At 38.8% G+C, this 21270-nt stretch overlaps 1 protein-coding gene across 5 annotated transcripts; it reads right to left on the minus strand.

Annotated features, from left to right (window-relative positions):
- Positions 1–75: 75 nt before the first annotated feature.
- On the minus strand, positions 76–20727 carry KLF5 (Kruppel like factor 5). 5 transcript variants are annotated; one of them, XM_032841060.1, is made up of 4 exons: positions 20572–20727; positions 12902–13775; positions 11802–11861; positions 76–906 (listed from the first exon to the last, which is right to left on the minus strand). In XM_032841060.1, exons 2-4 carry the CDS (start codon positions 13761–13763, stop codon positions 728–730), a joined length of 1101 nt encoding a protein of 366 aa, XP_032696951.1. In that variant the 5' UTR covers positions 13764–13775; positions 20572–20727; the 3' UTR covers positions 76–727. The 5 variants fall into 5 exon arrangements, with proteins under 5 accessions (XP_032696951.1, XP_032696954.1, XP_032696950.1 ...); XM_032841063.1 differs by lacking the exon at positions 20572–20727 and adding an exon at positions 16789–16806; XM_032841059.1 differs by lacking the exon at positions 20572–20727 and adding an exon at positions 16138–16717.
- Positions 20728–21270: the final 543 nt, after the last annotated feature.

The following is a 21270-nucleotide window of genomic DNA, read 5'->3' on the forward strand; positions in this document are numbered from 1 at the left end:
CCTCCTAAAGAAATGAATTTGGTGAAGTTTGAAGAGGTATTTTACCACAGATTCTAACTGTAAATGTATTCATGGTTTTTTTCAAACAGAATTATTTATGATTTTCCCCCAAGAGAATCTTAGAAAATTTGTAATAAACCTATAAAGCTGATTTGCATATTTACAAAATTTTGAATAGCAAATATAGGCAACTCATATAAAAACAAACAAAAAAACACATTTGTTCAATGGCTATTTGTGAATTGCCAGGTACACTGCGCACCTCTAAGGAATTATCTAATATTAAAAAAAAAAAAACAAAAAACTACTTGATGTCAAGTAAAATCTTGACATACAATCCAGCCTTCTTCCTGTGCCTGCCAACTGACTTGTTTACTAAACACTGTCACGTTAAATGATGGTGCTTAGGTAGAAACACTGCAAACACACCCTGCACCCCCACCCCCCTACCCACAAGTGAGATGTGGCTGCCCGTCAGGAGATGAAATCTGCTTGAGTAAAGCCATATACATTACAGCAAGCATTCCAGATTCTCAAAGGACCAAACGCTTTGGTATTCATACAAGGTATTCCCTGTTTTCTCAAATATACAAAATATACATTTCCAGTTTTTTGTTTTTTCTTTTTTTTTATATATATAGGTTAAGTTTGTAGTTTAAAACTTTGCCAAAGGAACTGCAGAACGTCAGTGTGAATTGCATAGGCACGGCAGGCCACGGCGGGGCTCTCAGTTCTGGTGCCTCTTCATGTGCAGGGCCAGGTGGTCGGAGCGGGAGAAGCTGCGGTTGCAAACCCCGCACTGGAATGGCTTGGCCCCTGTGTGCTTCCGGTAGTGGCGGGTCAGCTCGTCCGAGCGCGCGAACCTCCAGTCACAGCCCTCCCAGGTGCACTTGTACGGCTTCTCACCTGTGACAACGGACCAAGAGGAGGTGAGGGGGGCGGGCCTGCTTGCAAGACAAACATTGCAGACACTGCCTGAGAAGGAAAAGTCTTTAAAAAAAAAAAAAAAATGTCCAAGAGAAGGTTGGTTCATAAATTCCATTAGGATCTTAGACTTCAAGAACCTAGTGAAGAGAGCCTCTCTTTCCTAGGTAGTATTCAACCTAATTACAGAAAGATAGATGTATCTGGACTTCTCACGAGCAGGAAAATTATGATTTCGAATGTGCAAGACAAATGGGTGCTTATTTGTTATGTACTGTTTCCAAACATATAAATCCATGAAATGACTAGATGCCCTCAGGGGGCTTTATCACCGCTGTGGGAACTCAACTTCTACACCAACAAACCCAAGTTAAACCAGCACAGGACTAATGGCTCTGCCAGCCAACGGAGGAAAACATTCCGAGGCTGCTCAAATCACCAATACCACGAACTCAATGTACCACACAACTGCGATCTTTTCAAATGGGGTCCGGTTTCGGGATGAGCCAGACGAACCTTCATATGAGTATGTTAGCGGTCTGAACACAGGGCCTCCAAAATGGATGAAGGGGCACTCACTCTTCGAAATTCACTACAGCACACACACATTCTCAGTCAGATGAAAGCAAAATAAAGCTAGGAACATATTAAAGTCGAATTGGTCCTGAAGCTTTATGCATCTTATATTTAATAAATTCCTCAACCAGATCAGAAAGTCTGATACCAGTAACCTCACTTTGGTGAAGAATCATGGAACTGTAGTACTTCTAACATTTGCTGATACAGACATGTATCTGCCCTGTGTCTATTACCTGCCAGGCACTGTCCTGAGTATATGGGACACAGTGGTCAACAGAACAAAAATGCCCGGTCTCATGGAGCTTACAAGCATTATACCAGTTTTAAAAGTCTCTAATCAAGCAATCTCCTTATTCTTTCACAGCACTTTCTAACTCTGGTAAACTGACATTTAGGCCACAATTCCACCGCAATTTGTAGTATTCTTCATGTTGTCTGAAGTTTGCTAGTTGATCTTTCAAATCCACTTAATATTGATAATGCAGTCTTAACTCCCCGTTTAAGAGTTAATTAACCCTATTTAATTAATTAACCAACCCCAGGTATTCCCCTAAATAAATCCCAAAACCTGAGGAAGTTTCACTGAGCATTAACTAGTAAGTTCCTATTATTTATGCTCCATTATGTTACAATTTTCTATGAATTTCAAAGTTTTGAGATAAACTTTCTTATTAAAGTACTACTGTTGGCTTACTGCTCAGTCTTATTTGGATACCTTTTAAAACTGAATAGTCACACTCCTGAATTCCTTAAAACGTGGTTTCTTGTGAAAGAGAAGAGCCTCCAAGTCACTTTGAACACTCTACTTAGTACCACAATGAAACCCAACAACCTGTCTGATTTAGCAGTATCATCTTCAGAAGTTTTAAAATTACTCAACTGAGTCCAAATTTTACAAGACACTCTCCACAACAACTGAGATTTCTACAGCTTGTAGTTAATTTATTTTTGCTGTCCTGGTAACTACTCTCTTAAAACAAAATCCCGTGAGGACAAAGGAGCAGAATAGCCCTTTGAAATTTGTACCTATTATCTCCTAGATTTTTCTTTCAACTTCTATGGTATGCATCCCCAAAAATCTTCTTTCCTCACTCCTCTCCTCTGCCTCTGAACCAAGACAGAAATCCATAATTTTTAAAACAATTTTCATTTAAGGGGCACCTGGGTGGCTCAGTGGGTTAAAGCCTCTGCCTTCTGCTCAGGTCATGATCCCAGAGTCCTGGGATCGAGCTCCGCTTAGGGCTCTTTGCTCAGCAGGGAGCCTGCTTCCCTTCCTCTCTCTCTGCCTCCCTCTCTGCCTACTTGTGATCTCTGCCAAATAAATAAATAAAATCTTAAAAATTTTTTTTTTCATTTAAAATATATAGTCTCAATTCCTGAAGTTTTTTTTTCCAGTATAAATTCTGAGAATTAAAACTAACACAAACATTTTAAGTAACTGTAGTAAACTCGAGTAAATCTAGCACGCACTCTTGTAAATGTAAATCAAAGAGAAAAAAGTTAACTTTTTGCACAAGCATTTGTTTTTGTTCCTCGTGAAAAATACATCCCAGAAACAAACATGTTGGTTAAATACTTCACTGTCAATTAATGGAAAGAGAAAGTTACTTCTGATGTCTGAGGCAAGGAAAAAAATTCATGAAGTGCTCTCTAATTTTAAAAGAAATCATTCTAGTCTTTTGCATTTAATAATTAAATAGCAGGAGAACTGAATTTTCAGAGTTTATTTAAGAAACAAGGGACACTAGACTCTTTGTTCACTATTTTTATTGGCTATGAAGCAATAAACTGCACCAATATTTTTTAAAGTTTACTTTACTGATTGGTTGAAAAACAGTAGCCATTAAAGTTCCTAAAACATTTGGGGTTTTGCTCTCAATTTATGCACATCTATAGATTATTCAGCCAAGAATACTACCAGTGTCTGGGATATTAGTTACAGGGCCAAGTCTTTACTATAAAAGCAAGGACAACTATTTCCCACTTGGGGCAGTTTCTATGGGATTTATTCAAGTGTCAACACGGTTCAAGTAAAACATCATAGAGGAAGCTGGTACCCAATTTCTGGCCAAATAGTAGTTCGGGCCTTTCTTCCTCAGCCAGAAACACTATGCACAGTACTTCTGGGAAACCAAACTGACTTCCTTTAAGTTATTTCAACAGGATAGAGCTTTCAAAAGTTTAATTGGATTTTTACAGAATCTCTTTCCAATACCACCAATTTAAAATATTTAGTTAAGCTCTTTCAACATCAACTATATTTTTAAGTTCTCATGCTGTTAATGTGAAACTTTCCCAAAGGCAAAAAGAAAAAAAGTGACAAGTTTGAACAGCATGGAAAACAAGCTTCAACTTTATCTCAAAAAAAGTATGTCTCTTCTTCTACTTTAAAATTAACCAGAAGTATTTTTGCTAGGAATCCCTTATCTTTTTTAGAAATGATATTCAAGTTCAATATACACACTTTCAGTACTGAGAACAACAATGAATATATTTCATAAAAATGGGAAGCAAAAACAAAGCATTACCAATGGAAGAAGGGAACAGACACAAACACTGAGTACAAACTGCGGAACCAGGTATTTCTCATTATTTCACTTAATCCTCACAGTAACTAGGTGAGTTACAAGTGAAACAATGAGCTCCAGATTAAGAATCTGGGCCTGCCACTTTTCCTTAGCATCCTACTTAAGCCCTCCATTAGCAAACACTCCGTTAACTCTATACGAATTTAAAGAACACTTATTGTTCAAATTTATTTAAAGATTCTAAAACCACTTGAGAAGGTCAGCTATGGAACAGATTAATGGACTCAGAGAACAGGCCTTAAACTGCAGACGATGGATAAAAAAAATAATAATAAAAAAAATAAACAAACAAACTGCAGACGGTGGAAAGCACAGGGCATACATGAACCAGCCTTCAGCGGAGACCCACCTTTCAGGACCAGTGGGGTCCAGAGAACTATTCTGACAATCCATCAAATACCACCTCATGATCGCTTCCCTTTACAAATGAATTTCAGGGGGTTAACAGAACATGTTTACAATGTATCTGAAATCTTTAGCAATGGACTAAAAAAATCATTTTTTTCCTCTGATAAACAGGTAAAAAATGACTTTTGAACCTACCACAACAGAATGGGAGGTTTCTCTGCTCTGCTGAACATACTCAATAGACTCATACCAAGGTCCTTTCCTAGAACGTTCCACACACATTCTTCTAACAAAAGAAAAATATCATACATGGAAATATTGCTCAGAATAGCTCTTTTAGGTAACTTTTTAGAAGTTTATTACCAGCAAATTGTACTGACCTCCTGCCTGATAACTAAAAGGTAATTCAATCAATTGTATCCAACAGAGACTAGTAACTATCAGAATTTTAAAAACCAGTATTTAGTAAACAAGTGTAATCTGTACTAAATGACTTGAGAAACAAAACTAAGACGTCATCTTAATTTTCTCTTAAAAAAAAAAAAAAGACTTAAGTCACTGGCCTCAAAGAACTTAAAATCCATTTCCCATTCTGAGAAAACAAAATAATGCATACAGTTAAAGGAGAATAAATTATTTTAATAGTTGGTACTTAATTCTTAAATCAGCTCTTATTTCAGAAGGAAAATGTTTTTATGTAATTTAGTAATAATTATACTTTTTACATCATTAGATTTAAAACATTACTAGACATCATTAGACACTTAGGGAATTGAGTCTGAAACAGTCTCTATATATTCTAAGAAAAGGTGAAAAATGGGAAACAATCAAAAGATTAAAGAAATTATTGGGGCAATAAAAAGAAGATAAGGTAGTATGATTTGGGCTCATTAATTTGTTATTTTTATGTAGCTATGCCAGTGAATTTCCATTTAAAAAATCTTTTCATTAAAACTCATCGTATTATTAAAAGCACATCTCTTACACTTGAAACAGAAGGGTTCATTTAAGAGATTAGTATTATCTGTATTTGCAAAATGCAACTAATATTTACTAGATAAACAGTATCCTGTCAATAATGCACCCTTTTTCAGGAAACTGATTAATTAAAAGGAAATACAAGAAATTCCTTCTTTCTCCCTGCCAATTTGCGGTCAGTTCATATGCTTACCCTTTCTTTGAAATTTGATTCACCTTAACACTTCCAGAAAACCTCTGACAGTCCAGGAGAGATCATTCCATTTCTCTGTATCCCCCCTATAGCACCACTTACATTCGTTCTGAATGACTGGTTTGCACTTGCACATATACTGTTAAGAGGGTTCAAACAGCTGTGTTTTGCCTCCTTAACTAGCTTTGGAAGTTCCTCAAGGACAGACTATCTTCTGCTCCAGCTGCAATGCCACACTTCTCACAATGCATCTTTGGAACAATCCCTTGTTTGGCCCAAGCTTGACTAATTCTGATTTTTTCATCCATGAGAAGAAGGTAAGGTATTAAGAGACAGGAAAGCACCTGGTAGAATCCACCCAATTGTCAGATTGTCTACTCCCACTCGCCACCAACTCCCTGGTTCTATTATCTCACTAAATGTGTGTTTAGGTGAGAACCATGCTTTTAGGACACGTTCAGAAGCAAGGAATCCGTTTATTATCCATCATGTAAAGACTTGTGCAAGGATAAAACAAGTGCTCCTTTACAGAAAGGGACTGGAATTGATGAAAACCAAGGAGTTCTGAAGCTCCTACTGCTGGTCTCAAAGAGCAAAGGGACTTCTGGGGCCAAAAAACAGTGACCTGACAAATCCACACTGCAATCAGGGGTTACATTTGCAGTCTCCTCCCTGAGCGACTCTCTAGGCCCAAGTTTCTGCACATCTCCTACGGGTTCCCCACAAAAACACTGAAAAATCCTTGCTAACTATGTTAATGAATACCAATTCTTGAGTCTTCTGACAGAAGGATGACACTCAGATTCACTTTATTAAGAACCTAAACTGACTTTTTAAAAAAAGTCAATTAAAGATTTTACCTTCCCCCTTTTAACCAAAACAAATTTTGTATTTTAACTTTTCTAGCACCAAATGAGTACAGGATAGTCTTTCCTCTAATGCATTTACTGTGGCTACCTTGACAAGTTTTCTCCCAACTCTTAAAAGGTTTGTATTTATAAAGTAGTCAAAAAGAAACATTATTCGGTTTTACTGTAAGTTACCTAAACACGCACTTCTAGAACAGTTAACTTCCCCTATCAGAGTTAAAGATCCTTGAGTATAAATAATACAGGCTGATAGAATAGGAATAGTGCTAGAGAGATACTTTTACTAAAGTAGGACATCACTTTGTTTCTAACCTTCCACCAGAAAAAAAATGTAGGTCATCAAGTAAACAGCTACTACATTCTATAGAACTAAAAATACCTGTCAAAGTAACAATCTTGGGTGATTAAATTATTACATTAAAAAAAAGTGTATTACATTCTCTCTACCTTCAGAACTGCTTATTTCTATTTGACCTTCTTCAGCAATTCCATTTTTATCTGCTTATGAACTACCTTTCTCCCACTAGTTTGTAAGAACAAAACGAAGAAAAAGATTCTTTGGATTCTCCACAAAATTTTTGCTTAATCAAATTATACATCTTTAAGCTCTGATTAAGCTTTATCATCTCAAGACAATGTTTTATCAATTTCCTATGTAAATGTTTTTCAGATTAAAAGAACAAATCCTAGAAGCAAAGTTTAATTTTCCCAGTGAGTCATTAAGAAGAATTGTTTCTAAGTTTTCATGCTCATAAATACCTTTTCCAAGGGTCTGAAGTAGCAAGTCTCGTAAGCCACTACTTTTCTTATATGAGCTTTAAATTGTCAATAGAGAATAAATTTCAAAGCTGCAAATAAAATTTAAGAATTTTAATATCTGAAATTATAAGCTAAATGTGATAATTTTACCTGCATGTTTTCAAATACAGACTCAAAAAATCCACTGGATACTAAGTAATTTCATCCTGCCCATTCCACCTCTACCAGTAACACAGGTTACCAAGTTAAACACCAATGGACAGACTCTAGATCCAAACTGTATGATCTCCATTATGGCCATCTAACTACCTACTTATCTAGAGAGAAGAGAGACTTATGCTAAGTAATTTTTCAAGGAAGTGAATTTGTTTTAATACTTTCCTTCCTTCCACAATTCCACAAAAAAAAAAGGAGTAACTCTTGTTCTCAACATTTTGAATGTTTTAGTGGCCAAGTACCATGAATGAAAAATTCCTGTCAACTCTGTCAGTATTTTTAGACACAAAATCTATACCTAATACACATTAAATAGATAGTAAGTAAGTATGGAATAAAGAACTAGATAGGAAATTTATGTAAGGAGTTTAGTACCTGAACTGAAACTAAAATCATCTCAAGCAGAGATTGTACATTTTAAAGTATGCATAGTAAAATATTAATGTGTCATTAGGAAATAAAGTGTTCTACATAAGTGAAACAGAATATGGGAATATACCCCCTTAAAATTTAAGACTTGGCCTAAACATCTCTCCAAAAGGTACTGTGCATTTTTTTCTTAATTCAATAAAGCATCCCGAACAGCTCACTGTAAAATGCAGCACTAACAGTGTAGGGCCTCCCTGAATCCATTTTGTATTCCTATGTTATTGTAGTTTCCATTTTCTTTTGGGGTGGGGGTGTTTCCAATTGTCCTCTCCTTGTCAGCCCTTGGCAAGTCGTAAGGGCCTGTACAAACAGTCTTGGTCTAAGGGATACTTGAGCAAAGTGTGTGTGCGGCTCAAAGACTTCCATGTATATACAACTGCTCATTTTCTGCCCCGTTCCAGGTAGCTGAGACTGCTCAATGTCTAAAAATGTTTCCTTACCCTAATTTCCCAACCACTTTCAGGTATTCTTTAGGATTAAGTACATATCCACTCATGTGACTAAAGGCACTAAGATTTTAAACACCTGTACTGACTGAGTTCACTAGTTTCAGAACTTTTTCTTTGGAAAGTACTTTTTACTAAGCCATGAATACCATTTTCAAAGAAATTTCCAAACTCAAAGTAAAAGCTGTATTTCACAGGCACACCAAGAAACCAGTAACGTAGATAAGAAAGATTTTCAATTTCTTGCAAATTTTTCTTTGTATATACAGCCTTAACTTTCTTTCCCTATTGTATTTTACCTTTTTTGGCCTGAAGCCTGTGCTTAGAATTACTTTAAATCTTCAGTTGATTTGTAAGAGCAACATGGTTAAGTTGGTTAAGAAAGTGCTCAGGAGCATTTTTAGATGATGGCAATGAGTGTAGTCCCTTATATATATCAAAAAGGCATACACAAATTTCAGCAGAACATTTACAGTTACATGCTTTTAAAGTACAGTATACCAGTTGACACTATTGTCCAGAAGCAGCCATAATTATTTCTAACCAGAGGCATGGTATGTATATACACGCACTACAACTAACACAAACACCCACACACCCATACAAGGGGTACCTTTACAGACCTATAATATATGGACATGTAAGTGAAATATAATCATTTCCTAAAATACAGGAAAAGTACATTTCAGGTGTTTTGTGTGACCATTTGAAGACAGAACTTTGTACTACCTGTATGTTCTTTTATTCATAATCAAGTGTATAAACTTAGAAAAATGCTTAGAAGGATGCTATGGGATTTCTGGTTCAAGAAAACTGGTTATTTTCTACATTCATCCTAAATTTTTTGAAAAAGGTCTTGTTTTGAAAGACCATTCCCTTATGTTCAATTTGCAAGTCAAGAAGCACTTACTGTCTAAAACTCCAGAATAAGCAATTAAATAGAATTCAGATGTAGTTTGTTTTAATTGCTTAAATCATTTTTAAAACATAAGGTAACTTGACATTTTAAAGCAATTACAATTATATTCCATGGAAATGCTAGGGTGGCTTTTCACATTCTGCCTGCAAAATGGCAATCCCTTAAAAAGCAATTTTGTGTATCAAATTCAAGATCCCCATATAGTTTTTAAAATCTCCTAATAAACTGTCCAGGGTGGGAGCAGGATGGAGGGCACAGTAGGGAACATGTATTCAAAACTAAACAGCTATTAAATAAGTGAAGCTGTTTAGAAATACTGGGTTTTAAAGGGAGAAAAGAGGGAAAAACAAAGATATTCTCACTTCAGATACATTCATTAAAAAACAACAGTCAGGGAGGATGCAATGAGAGTGCACAGATAATTTTAAAAGACATTGTCTAGAAACTAGAAATGAGGAGAAAACCACCTCAATGCTCTATGATTACCCAAGAACGGGTTTAGCCAGATGAACAGGTCTGCTACAAACCCTCCCCCTCAAGGCATTTGAGACTGTATCAAACAAAACTTTATTAAACTGGATTACATGGTCTCATTCGTTAGATGCTGATGGCCACACGTATGATCAGGTGAGAAAGTTGATGCATGGGACCCAAACTAGGCCTGGGTCCTCTTTTTAGTGTGATTTTATTAGTACGATCACTGTTAAGACAGCCCACTATTAAATTTCTTTGCCAGCAGGTCAAGTTCCAGAATCTCAGCCAGTAAGTATTGAGAGCACTAACCCCTGACAGAGGTTTTCAAGGCCACTCAGATATATCCCTGCAATAAGCAGTTGATTACAGTGTGATATGCAATTGCACTCTTTTTTATTAGGAGACTTTAAACCTCATGAAAAACATGTCCCCTCCTTCCTATCTCCCATTTCAAGGGCTTTCAAAGAAGAAAAAAAATAATCGTTCAAATGTTTCAAACTTATTTCTATTCCCATTACTCAAAATTCAGGTAAAACCCCATTTTCAGTATTTCCTTCCCGAAGACATTTATTTATTCTATTAACAGCTGTTTTAGTATTTCTACATGGAATGTTTTCTTGGCCATCATTTGCATTTTGAAAACTTTAGACTGAGTTTATTATATACTTAGTGGTTGTTTAACTACAAACATAATTTGTACTTGAGCTGCTTATGTAGGATCATGCCTTTCATATAATCGCTTTATAGCTAAAAACTTCAGGCCAAAACAACCCATTCATTTCACTGATAAATACCTGAGTATCTTTTCTTTAAAAGCAATTTCTCAGAAAGTCCTGGAATCTACCACTGACGCCAATACTATTTAGATTTTAATAAGGAGTTATTATCACTGAGATATCAAGCATTACTTCCTTACATGCATACAAAATGTCTGCAGCCATATTCCTCCTAGTGTTCTATCTCAGCACTGACCTTTGTTCAAAGGCTTTTACTTTTTAATGCAGCAGTTAGAGATAACTACTTCATTTATCAAAACTCAATTTCCATAGTAACATCTAGCCTGGGGAGATTCAAGTCCTCACACTAATCCAACAACCCATTCAAAGGAACTGTTGAATACTTTGGTTTCCATAGCAATGAACATTTTGCTAGGTCATTGCTTTTATTAGCAAACTTATTCTTTCAACTTTAGGTAAGGCTGAATTTACTGAGGAAAAAAAAACACTATCATTTCATGTAAGTTCTTTCCTTCAGGGACAGCCTTTTAGGAAAATCACAGATAGTAACCATCTATGTTATTTGAAAATATTTGGGGTATTTGGAAGCTTTTTAAAAGCATGCCATGTAGTTTTGTCCTAAATATAGTTTTTAAAATTAAAAAGCATTCAAAAATGAAATGTATAGACTTGACAAAATAAATATATGTCAAATTAAAGTGACTCCACATAAAAGCACGTTCTAAACAAGGACGAAATATAAACTAGAATGAAGATAGTCTTAAATAGCTCAAATCTGGGCTGGCACAGTGTGCAGAATTAACTTTTAAACCATGACCCCATCTTTGCCTGATTTTAATAGTCTGCAATTTCGGCCCTTCCTTTCATCAACCACAGAGAAAATGCTAAACAGAGATTTTAGGTTAAAGGTGAAATTAAAGATAAATGTATTAGGCAGTTATGCTTTACATGCTAAATGGGAAATTTTAGCATTTAATATACCTTACAGAAGCCAACTGATTTGTTATGGAAGAAAGAAAATGAGTTACATTCTTTTTCCTTCAAGGCAGAAATAGCAGTGCCATTAAAATCCATTAGTAAACATCGTTGTTTTAACGTTTTTGGGTAATTCATTCTACATGAGGTGACATGGCAAGGCCTTGGTAAGGGAACATCAGCCTTCCTGGAACTAGACTTTTTCGCTGAACTGAATTTTGAGCCAAGCCAGTGCTGAAAAGGTCGGCCATTAAAAAATAAAGGTTGACAGAAGAAAGAAGAGATCAAACACGTGTTGGCTTTTAAAAGGATGAATACCACTTACACTATTTACACAACTCACAGAATTAACAAGAAAATTACATACCAGTATGAGTCCTCAGGTGAGCTTTTAAATGAGAAGACTTTGTATAAACTTTTGTGCAGCCTGAAATAAAGGAGAGGAAGAACAGCTTGTCATTTTGGAGATCTTTTGAAATCTTTACATTTGATGATTCAGTGTTTAAAATCAGGCTTTAAAGAAGAAATCGACATTTGAAGCGTCAGTTTTAAAGGGTGCCCCCTGTTACCTTATTAGAAGTATAAAGTGATTTACTTTATGTACCACTTTAGCAGAAAAAGCAGGTAAGTAAGCTACAAATGGGAAATATGTGTTTATATTACAGTAGGTGCTTTATGCTAGTAACATATACTTCAGTGATTTAAAAACTTTTAATGGCTCTAGAGCGGACAGTGTTAAACCATTATCCAAGATGACTGCAATTTTCTGTACTGCATTTGTTTTTTCAGTTAGTATATCACGCTTTATCATGTACCATAGTCAATAAATTATACCCTGTATTAATCATAAACTAGCTTATGCCAGCAACTTGTAGATAAAGCCATCACCACCATCGATTTAGATTCTGAGCCACATCTCATTCCAGAATGAGCATATGCTCACATGCTATCAGAACAATCCTTAAAATCTATTCTGTAGACAGTCTTGTAATACACCATCAACAGAGCAGCCTACTTCATCTCCACTTCATTACCACACCTTATTTTCCCTACCTTATCTAATTCTTTTTGGGTCACTTTAATTTAGAATTAAGAACTCCCATTTGTACGTTACCCAAGTAACTCTGGCGTAACACAGAATTCTAATTTTTATTCAATATTAGAAATAAACAAGTCCAAAGTAACCTTTTTCCAGAATATTCTAGGTTTTTTTTTTTTTAAATATGTAAAACCAACAGGAGACAAACATTCCAGGGTACAATAAAAAGACTGAGATATGAAAAAAACAAAGTAGGTGGTTTTTTCATTGTCAAGTACTACTTTCCTACGTAAATTTAAAATCTGAGATTAAAAAAGGCATGCACGCTCGCGCGCGCGCACAGGCACGCGCGCGCACACACACACACACACACACACTACTCTCTCTCAACACAGGTATCGCTGCTTCAACCATGTTAAATCACGTACCAGGGTAATCGCAGTAGTGGATGCGACGTTTCTCCAAGTCCGGGTTACTCCTCCTATTGTATCTGACAGGCTGGATGCTTTGCGAGTTAACTGGCAGGGTGGCAGGTAAATTTGGATTGTGAATTGCCAGTTTAGAAGCAATTGTAGCAGCATAGGATGGAGGTGGGGTCAGATTCTGGAGCATCTCTGCTTGTCTATCTGGACTTCCCGGCTCTGAGCTTGGTGGTGACGGGGGAAAGTAAGTGGCCTGCTGTGGCAGAAACTGACTGGGCATGGTGTATGTGCAAGGGGGCATGCCCTGGAACTGTTTCATTGCAGTCTGCGGAACAGCAGAGGTGTGTGTGTTAAGGCCTGTCATGGCGGCTGACATAGAAACATTAAGAGTGTCCATTACTGCTGTCTGGTTTGTAGAACTGGGCATATCTAGATCCGGTGTATTCAGTAGCTGGTAGAGGTGGCCCTGCTGGGGAGGGACAGAAAGATGAAGATCTGGTGCAGGAAGTTCTTGTTTGATGAAAATATTGTTCACCTCTGGAGCTGCGGTCTGGTGGGAGCTGAATATACTGGTGAACTCAGGGAGGGCCTGGGTCGGGGCCGGAGGAGGGGCAGTCGTTTCACTCTGGTGGCTGAAAATGGTAACAGGTTCTGTCTTGATGTGGGTTACGCACGGTCTCTGCGATTTGTAGAGGCCAGTTCTCAGGTGAGTGATGTCAGGGAGGAAGACGTTCATGTTGATACTGTAAGGTAACCCTTCACTGTCAGTGAAGAACTGGTCTACGACTGAGGCACTGTCTCGTCTATACTTTTTATGCTCTGGAATTATAGAAACTGGAGGAAGCTGAGGTGTCAGATACTTCTCCATTTCACATCTTGTCTACAAAAGAAGAGATAAACAAACATGCATAATCCACCCAACTCATCATCTGGGTTAAGGACAAACTTCCTGAAAATTCCCAACAATACCTGCGAAAAATACTAGGGCAAACTCCTAAGTGTCGCTGATAAACCGATCATTTGTCAACTGTGTAATAACCTGGTTTACCGAAAGCCTTATGAAACTCTCTATAAGGTATATTTGGTAAACGGCTCCCACTATCAGCCCCCGACAAAAAGTGAAGAGAGACAAATCAAGAAAAAGCAGCAGCACACAGAAACATTCTTTTCCAATCAATAATACATATTCCTTTTAAATAATAAAAATTCCTTTCTAATAATAATAAAAATAAATCTAAATAAAGTTTAAGAACTCACGTACAAGCAGGATTCCCTGGCCCCATCACAGTTGAGTTTGCAACTTAAACACAGTATTGTAATACTGCCAAACCACCTCAATTCTGTTCATGCCACATTTATGTTAATATAAGTGTGTTTAAACAAACAAAAACCTAAGCAAACCAACCTTGAAAATATCATCAGAGTTGTTTTGTTTTGTTTTTGCCTGGACAGATATTGTTGAAACATACTCCTTGGCTGTTTCAGTGCCTTTTCTCATTTATAGGTCACTGGACAGTTAAATGCAACCGTCTTGGGCAAAACACAATATCCACTGAAAGAACTAAGCAACTTCACTTTCAACATTTGATCTAAATGTTGATTTTAATCAGCAGATTCTGTAATTGGTTAATATGATAATGAAATGTTCCTATTCATATCCCTATCTAAAACAGATCTTTAATTACCTAGGGGAAAATCACTCCCTTGGTAGAGTGGTGCTAAGGAGTCCGTGGGTGGGGAGAGGCTGCTGTATCCTTAGCAGAGTCATCAGCTAAACATTTATCATGTCCTCCTCAGTGGCCAATGCTACATTCCCCCTTACTCTGTAAAAAGCTCAATCATCCCTTATCCTTGTATCTCAAACCGAAAGAAAAGTGACAAACCTGAAATAACCAAATCTTTTCCAAGTGACGATTTTTTTTTTTTTTAGGACACAATCCAACTTGTAACTAATAGTCTCCCTCAGTCTTTTTACAGCTATCTTCTATTCTAGTGCAACATGAACTTCTATTTTAATCTTTGTCGAGTAAATTTTAAAAGAAAAACCCACTCCAACTAAATGGCTCATGAAACTATTAACCGTGGCATCGAAACTGGTGACTAGTAGTCATTTTTTTGCTACTAAATTTCAAAAGCGTTTCATATCGGACCTCCTCTATCATTCGGGGTGGATGCAGACACGGTTTCCCCGGTAAACACGATTTCAAAAATAAAGATTAACGCTCTAGTCATGTGAGTCACATCTCTGACAAATGCCACTGCCCTTTTACAGCACGACGAAACTCGCGGACCACCCGGACTAGGAGCTCAGGAGCAAATACGCCATAGACCAAGGGTTATTAAATGAAGCGTCTCGAAATAAACCGAACTAAACCCTTTCGTGCACTTCGCTCCCGTGGTGGTTAGTGGTTTCTGATTTTAGCTCTTCCAGCTGTTTGCATGTGGGTATGTTTCCAATTTTTTTTTTTTTTTTTTCCTTGGGACAGGCTAAAAGTCCCGGGAAGTTTTTTCTGGGCTATATGACTCCCTGCGTGGGCGAAAGAAACAGGCGGTTGCTCTAATTCGGCTGCCGGGCAAGTGTAAAAGCCAACTGCCAGCTTTCAACGCGGCTCCGGGAGGAAATTTACGCGCACACGAAGAAAACAACACCCCCGGTCTTTTTCGGTCTTTCTTTTTAAGGAAAAACAAACGCTCCAATACCACCTTAGCTTTCCTAACTCTCGTTTCCCGAAGGCAGCCCCAGATCGCGTCTAAAGCAAGCTGAAACGAGAGATACGAAACCAGCACCCCGAGGCGCCTCTCGCCAGCACCCCGATTTGCGTTTCCCCCCGAGACGACGTGGGGGAACCTCCAAGGGCAGAGCACTGCGGGGGCTGGAGAATAAGGTGAAAGACGGAATTTAAGTCAGGTTGGACGTGAGGTATCAAGTCCCATCCCCCCAAACTAAGAAAACACGATAAGGTGCGTTGTTAGCACCCACTTGCCTCTAACCTCTCCCGGACGCGTCTGACGAGATTCACCCGGGACCCCCGCTCTTCCGGTCCCCCTACTTTCTCCCTGCGGACTGCGGGTGCCCAAGCCAGAAGGGCAGGGCGGGGAGGGGCTGCCCACCCAGCTCCGGCTCCCGGAGCGCCCCGACGCACGCCCCAGCCTGGAGCGGCCCCTGTCGCCCGCGCGTCGCAGCGGCGGGACACGCCCGAGCTCTGGGAGGGGGGTGGAGGGAGGGGAGCGGCTCTTCCTACCTGGACCAGCTCCTCAGGGGGCAGCCGCGGGCCAGCGGCGGGCGGCGGCGCCGGCTGCGGCGGCTGCGGGGGCGCGGGCTGAGCCTGCGGGTGGTGGTGCGGGTGCTTCAGCTCCTCGCCGGGGAAGAGCGCCGCGTCGCGGGCCGGGTTCGCGGCGCCCAGCACGGGCTTGAGCTGCGCGAACACGGGCTCGTCCTGCGGGGCCGGCGGCTGGGGCACGGGTCCCAGGCGGGCGCTCATAGTCAGCACCCGCGTGGCCATTGGCACTCAGGGGGCGGCTCCGGGCGCGGGACGCGGGTCGGACGCGCTTCCACCTCGCCCACGCTGCTTCGGGCCGGCGAGCTCGGCGCGGGGCCGCGGGCGGAGAAGGGGAAGCTCCGGGTGGACCCCCTCAGCCAACAGCAGGCGCGGTTTTCGAAGGCGCGCACGAAAAGCAAAACTCTTCCGCTCCGACACGCGTAAACGCCAACGTCCTCCGGGCGGCCACTTTCTCCCGCCCCGCCCCACCGCGCTCTCTCACTCGCCGGAGCCCGCTCCCGCCACCGTCTGTCTCCGTGAGCGAGCTGTGAGCGCGCGTACCTGCCCCGCGACTACTGACACTTGACGCCCGCCTCTATTTTACCCAACTCCGAGTGGGCGTGGCTCACCAACCCGACTGGCAGCGCTGCGGCGAATCCCGAAGCCCTGAGGCCGGCCGGGCCTGAGTGGGCAGCCTATGAGAAGGGAGAAGTTCGCCCAGGCCCCGCCTTCGCCGGGCTAACCCGCCCTCTCCGGCCACGAGCTTTCGCGCGCAGGGCGGCCGCGCAGTTTGTACACAACTTCTCTGACAGATTGGGCTGACGGAGCCGGGGGCGGAGGAAAGGAGAGAAGCGGGTGGAATCTAGGAAGAGAGGGAATTAGGGTGGAGACGTGGAGGGAGATCTCTTCGGACTGTTCTCTGCCAGGATTAGGGAGAAAAAGAGTTTTGCACGTCTTAGGTGTTGTGCAAGGACCTGAAACTCAAAAGCTAAAATCCAGAAGGCAGCTAGGTGGGGGCGCCAAGGTTTTTAGAGACTTGTTTCACGAGTGTGTATTTTAAAATATACAAAATGTACTTTTCTTTAGCGGAAAACGAGGGGCGGTGTGATAAACAAATTTAAAAACAGCTCTCTTGTCTGTGTATCTTCAGCAGTGAAGATGTCCATTTAGCAAAGCAAATCCGGAATGTCGTGAATAAAAGGTTTAATGGTAAGATTTTTTTTTTGAAGTCCTTGATAATCAAGCTTGTTTTCCCCTACAGTATTTAAGTGCTTAGAAGAAGTTTCCACACACATTTCTAACTCATACGTGTATGGAGAGGAGGGGAGGGGGATGGGCCATATGAATTTTGAAGTTTTTAATATTTACACTTGTGATTGTAGCCGAAGCATGGAAGCTAATTTAAGCACGAACGACTGACTAGTTCAAATGTATTTACATAGAGATTACATCTTCGACTTGTTTTTGCTAGCACTGTATGTTCAAAAAAATGGAGTTTAATATTTACAAAACAGAAACGTAACACATTTACCTAACACTATGGCACCTTTTCCTACGAAAAGACAATCGCAGAAGCCAAACATTAGACGCGCAGCAGCTCTGAAAACTGGGAATCCAAATTTGTAGGAAAGTAATAGTCAAATATATTATCATCCATTAACTACATTATAATGGGAAGGTGAAGTTTTGCCAGCAATCACCTAAGGAAAACACTTCTCTAATCCTTAATGTTCTTGTATATGATTTTATCTGGCTTATTGAGAAGCCGGAACAATAAACTTCAATAAAAATGCCTGGTATATTACTACATATGTATATATGTTGACAGCACACTATACTATTAGACAATTTTACATATGCAACAGCCTACTCATCACTTCACAGTAAAACAGCTTTAAAAAATGAGCTCTTAGAAAAATGTTCACTTCAAAGAGGTGGATCTTTAAAAATATGGCTCTCATTTCAGTGTGTAGATTAAAAAAATAATATACACATGAAATATTAGAGGTATTTATTACTAGAGAACAAAATTATGCTGTAAATTTTTTTCTCCTTTTCATTTCCTTTTTGTTAATAAATGATTCATCTTTATAGCCGTGATCACTTCTTTCAGAGAGTGGTTGACGACTACTTTCATGTTACCAAAGTAGTATTTAATAAGTCTTTTTGCTAATTTTTTCCTAAGCAAACAGTCCCATGGTATCTACATTCACCTTTAAAAAGCTGTCCTGATTTTCTCTAAGATTGAACCCAAGCCTGTAATTAAATAACTTAAAAACAGATTATAGAATTGGTTTGGGATTTAATTTAAAAATTGAACTTCGACAGATTTTCAGTTATAATGCTGATAACATGATCAAACCTGAGTGTGATATAGATAAGTCTTAACGGAAGTTCTATATTCTTTTTAACTTAGGTTTAATACAATTTAGTATCTATTTATATTTTAATTTGCCTCTACACTCCTCTAGACCTTTTCTTTTGTCTTTATCAGAGCATCAGTGGCCTATTATTTCAACCTGTTTTCACTAAAATAAAATTCAGTTATTTTACTGGAAATGTTTCTATATTTCACACCATTTTTTAACATGCTTTCATTTACAAATGCTTTCCCAGTAGCTAAACAACATAAAACCCAACTATTTGATAAGTTTTTAATAAAATACTTGTCCAGTTCAGTTCTTTTTTTCACATTTCCATTTTTTTCTAATGAATAAAGATATGAACTTAGCTATGGCTGGGCTCTCGATACATATATGTTAGAAAAGCTGAATTCAATCGTTGTTGAATTTTTTTGTTCAAATATAGTAGCATTTATTTAAATTTCATTTCTGACATAAGGATTCATAAAACAGGACTGCCACTTTTAAGTAATGGTTTCTCTGAAATCCCAGGCTCTGCAATCTCACAGAAAATAACTAGCTTAGCACTGTACAATAGTACGGAAATTGGAAAGTAATCCTTTTCTGAGACATTTTGCCATGCGATTCTGAACATAGAAAGAACATGTTCAACCAAGCTTACTTGCTGTTAACACACATGCTACAGCTGCAAACCTGATTCACCGACTTAACAAAAAGGGTTAAAACCTGATAAATATTTTTCAAATGTTCCAGGTTCTATGTTGGCATGATGCCAGACAGTGTGAATGGACAGATCCTCAATTACTTTGAACTTTCTAGTTCTTTGCATTCCTTCCTGCTTAGTAGTGCTGTACCATTAGGGAAGATAGGAGAAAACAAAAAACAAATGTCAGGTTTCAGAAATCAATTAGTGGCCTGGCAGTGGTATGTTAACTGAACTGTGCCAAAACAGAGAATTCTGAGGGAAAGAAATAAAGTTGAGTAGTCAAGTTAGGTAGGAGGGTAAGCGTAGAAGCAGTGTGCATGCTTAAGCCCTTAGTCACTGGGCAACACAGATTTAGTCTTAGAATAAACCATAAGTGTCACTATCTTTACGGGAATAAATACGCCTGAATGTGTGGGGGCTGAACAGGCATTCAGTGATGGGGGGTGGGGGCAGGGAGGAGGCTTAGAGGCCATGGGAAAAAAAAAAATGGATAAATAGCTTCTGAATGATGAGATGAGAGAAATATGAAGCTATCACTCGGGCAATGTTCACAGGAAGACACGGCAAAAGAAGTATCCGTATTCAGTTGTTCGGCCAAACTGTCAGGGACAGCTTGAAATTAAGACAGTTTAGACAACATTTTATTCACTTTGGAAAATTTTCATGGAATATTCCATTTCTGTAAAGTCAGAATCAAATTACCGAGTGATATCGGACTACAGAAAAAGCACAAGAATGAGTAAAAATAATTTTTTATAAGGGAGTACACTCTTCTCTAGGGTAGCAACATTATTCCATTTAAAGTGACTTTCTTGGTATTAACTGATTGCCTACCTAGTGTTAGAATTTGTATCAACAGAAATATGAAGGACATAATTATTGTCCTCTAAAACATTTCACATTTTAAATTGTTTAACTTTCTCATTAATGGCAACTGCTTTCAGTCACACTTCAAATTAAAAAAAAAAAAGTCATTGAGAACAGAACACAATAAAGAGGCTTCCACTGAGATTAGCCAAAATTCAAACCATTTTGACACAAAGGTTAATAAACATAAGAAAAGATTTCATCCCTTTTGGTTGAAAAAATATGTAATTTAAATAGGACTAATATACCTCTTTCTTGTATAATAAAATGCTGCCTTAGAAAAAAATTAATACTCTATTTTTGTGCTAGCTCCCACCCCGGTTAAGAAATTAAATTTTATATTAAGTTTGGATTTAAATGTGTTCTTCATAAAATATCTCCTAAAAGTCTCCATGTGCACTTAATTCCTAAATGTACTATAATTTATCTAACTTATTTTTAAAACTCTAGCAATAGACCAAAAAAACCCCAGAATTTTACCTTGTGGGGAGGACTGGGAGAGCTTTTTCCACCTTCTTAGTATAAGAAGCAGACAAAATGACATAAATATAAATGCCTTGAACCAAGTTATAGGCCAGGCATACTGTAGCTTAAACTGTACAGCATTTGAATTCCGACTCTAAACATGATAGGAAAGGTCAGAGAAAAATCCTGAACTGAAGCAGTTATACCAAACAATCTTTTAGAACACTAAGGAGGTCACATCACGAGGCCTCATCATCATCACAATGAGCGGTGTTTTGAACCAATTGCTGTTCATGTGATGACAAAAGCACTAATGGTCCTAGGGTGTGGGTCACTGGGAATGCTCAAGGAGACTGCACAGGGGTCAAGAGGGAAGACTCTTTGGGAGGTTAATTTGTAAATGAAATGTGTAAAAGTAGTGCTAAGACCAACACTGCCCATTCCTTCCTTAACTTCTATCCCTGATGATGGTTGTGAAAACGTGTAACTTTTGAGTATGAAAGTTTGACAATAAGTATGAAGAAGGCTAAAAATGAAATAAGCTTGGGACTCCCGGCTGGTTCAATCAATAGACCACGTGACCCTTAATCTCGGGGTCGTGAGTTCAAGACCGACACTGGGCATAGAAATTATTTTTAAAATATACAAAATAAAAAGATTTGTAAAATGGAAAGAACCTTTAACATGATAGGTAATTCCCCCTCAAGAAAATGT

This window comes from Lontra canadensis, unplaced genomic scaffold (genome assembly GCF_010015895.1).
Source record: "Lontra canadensis isolate GAN:19392208 unplaced genomic scaffold, GSC_riverotter_1.0 scaffold119, whole genome shotgun sequence".
NCBI classification, from domain to species: domain Eukaryota; kingdom Metazoa; phylum Chordata; class Mammalia; order Carnivora; family Mustelidae; genus Lontra; species Lontra canadensis.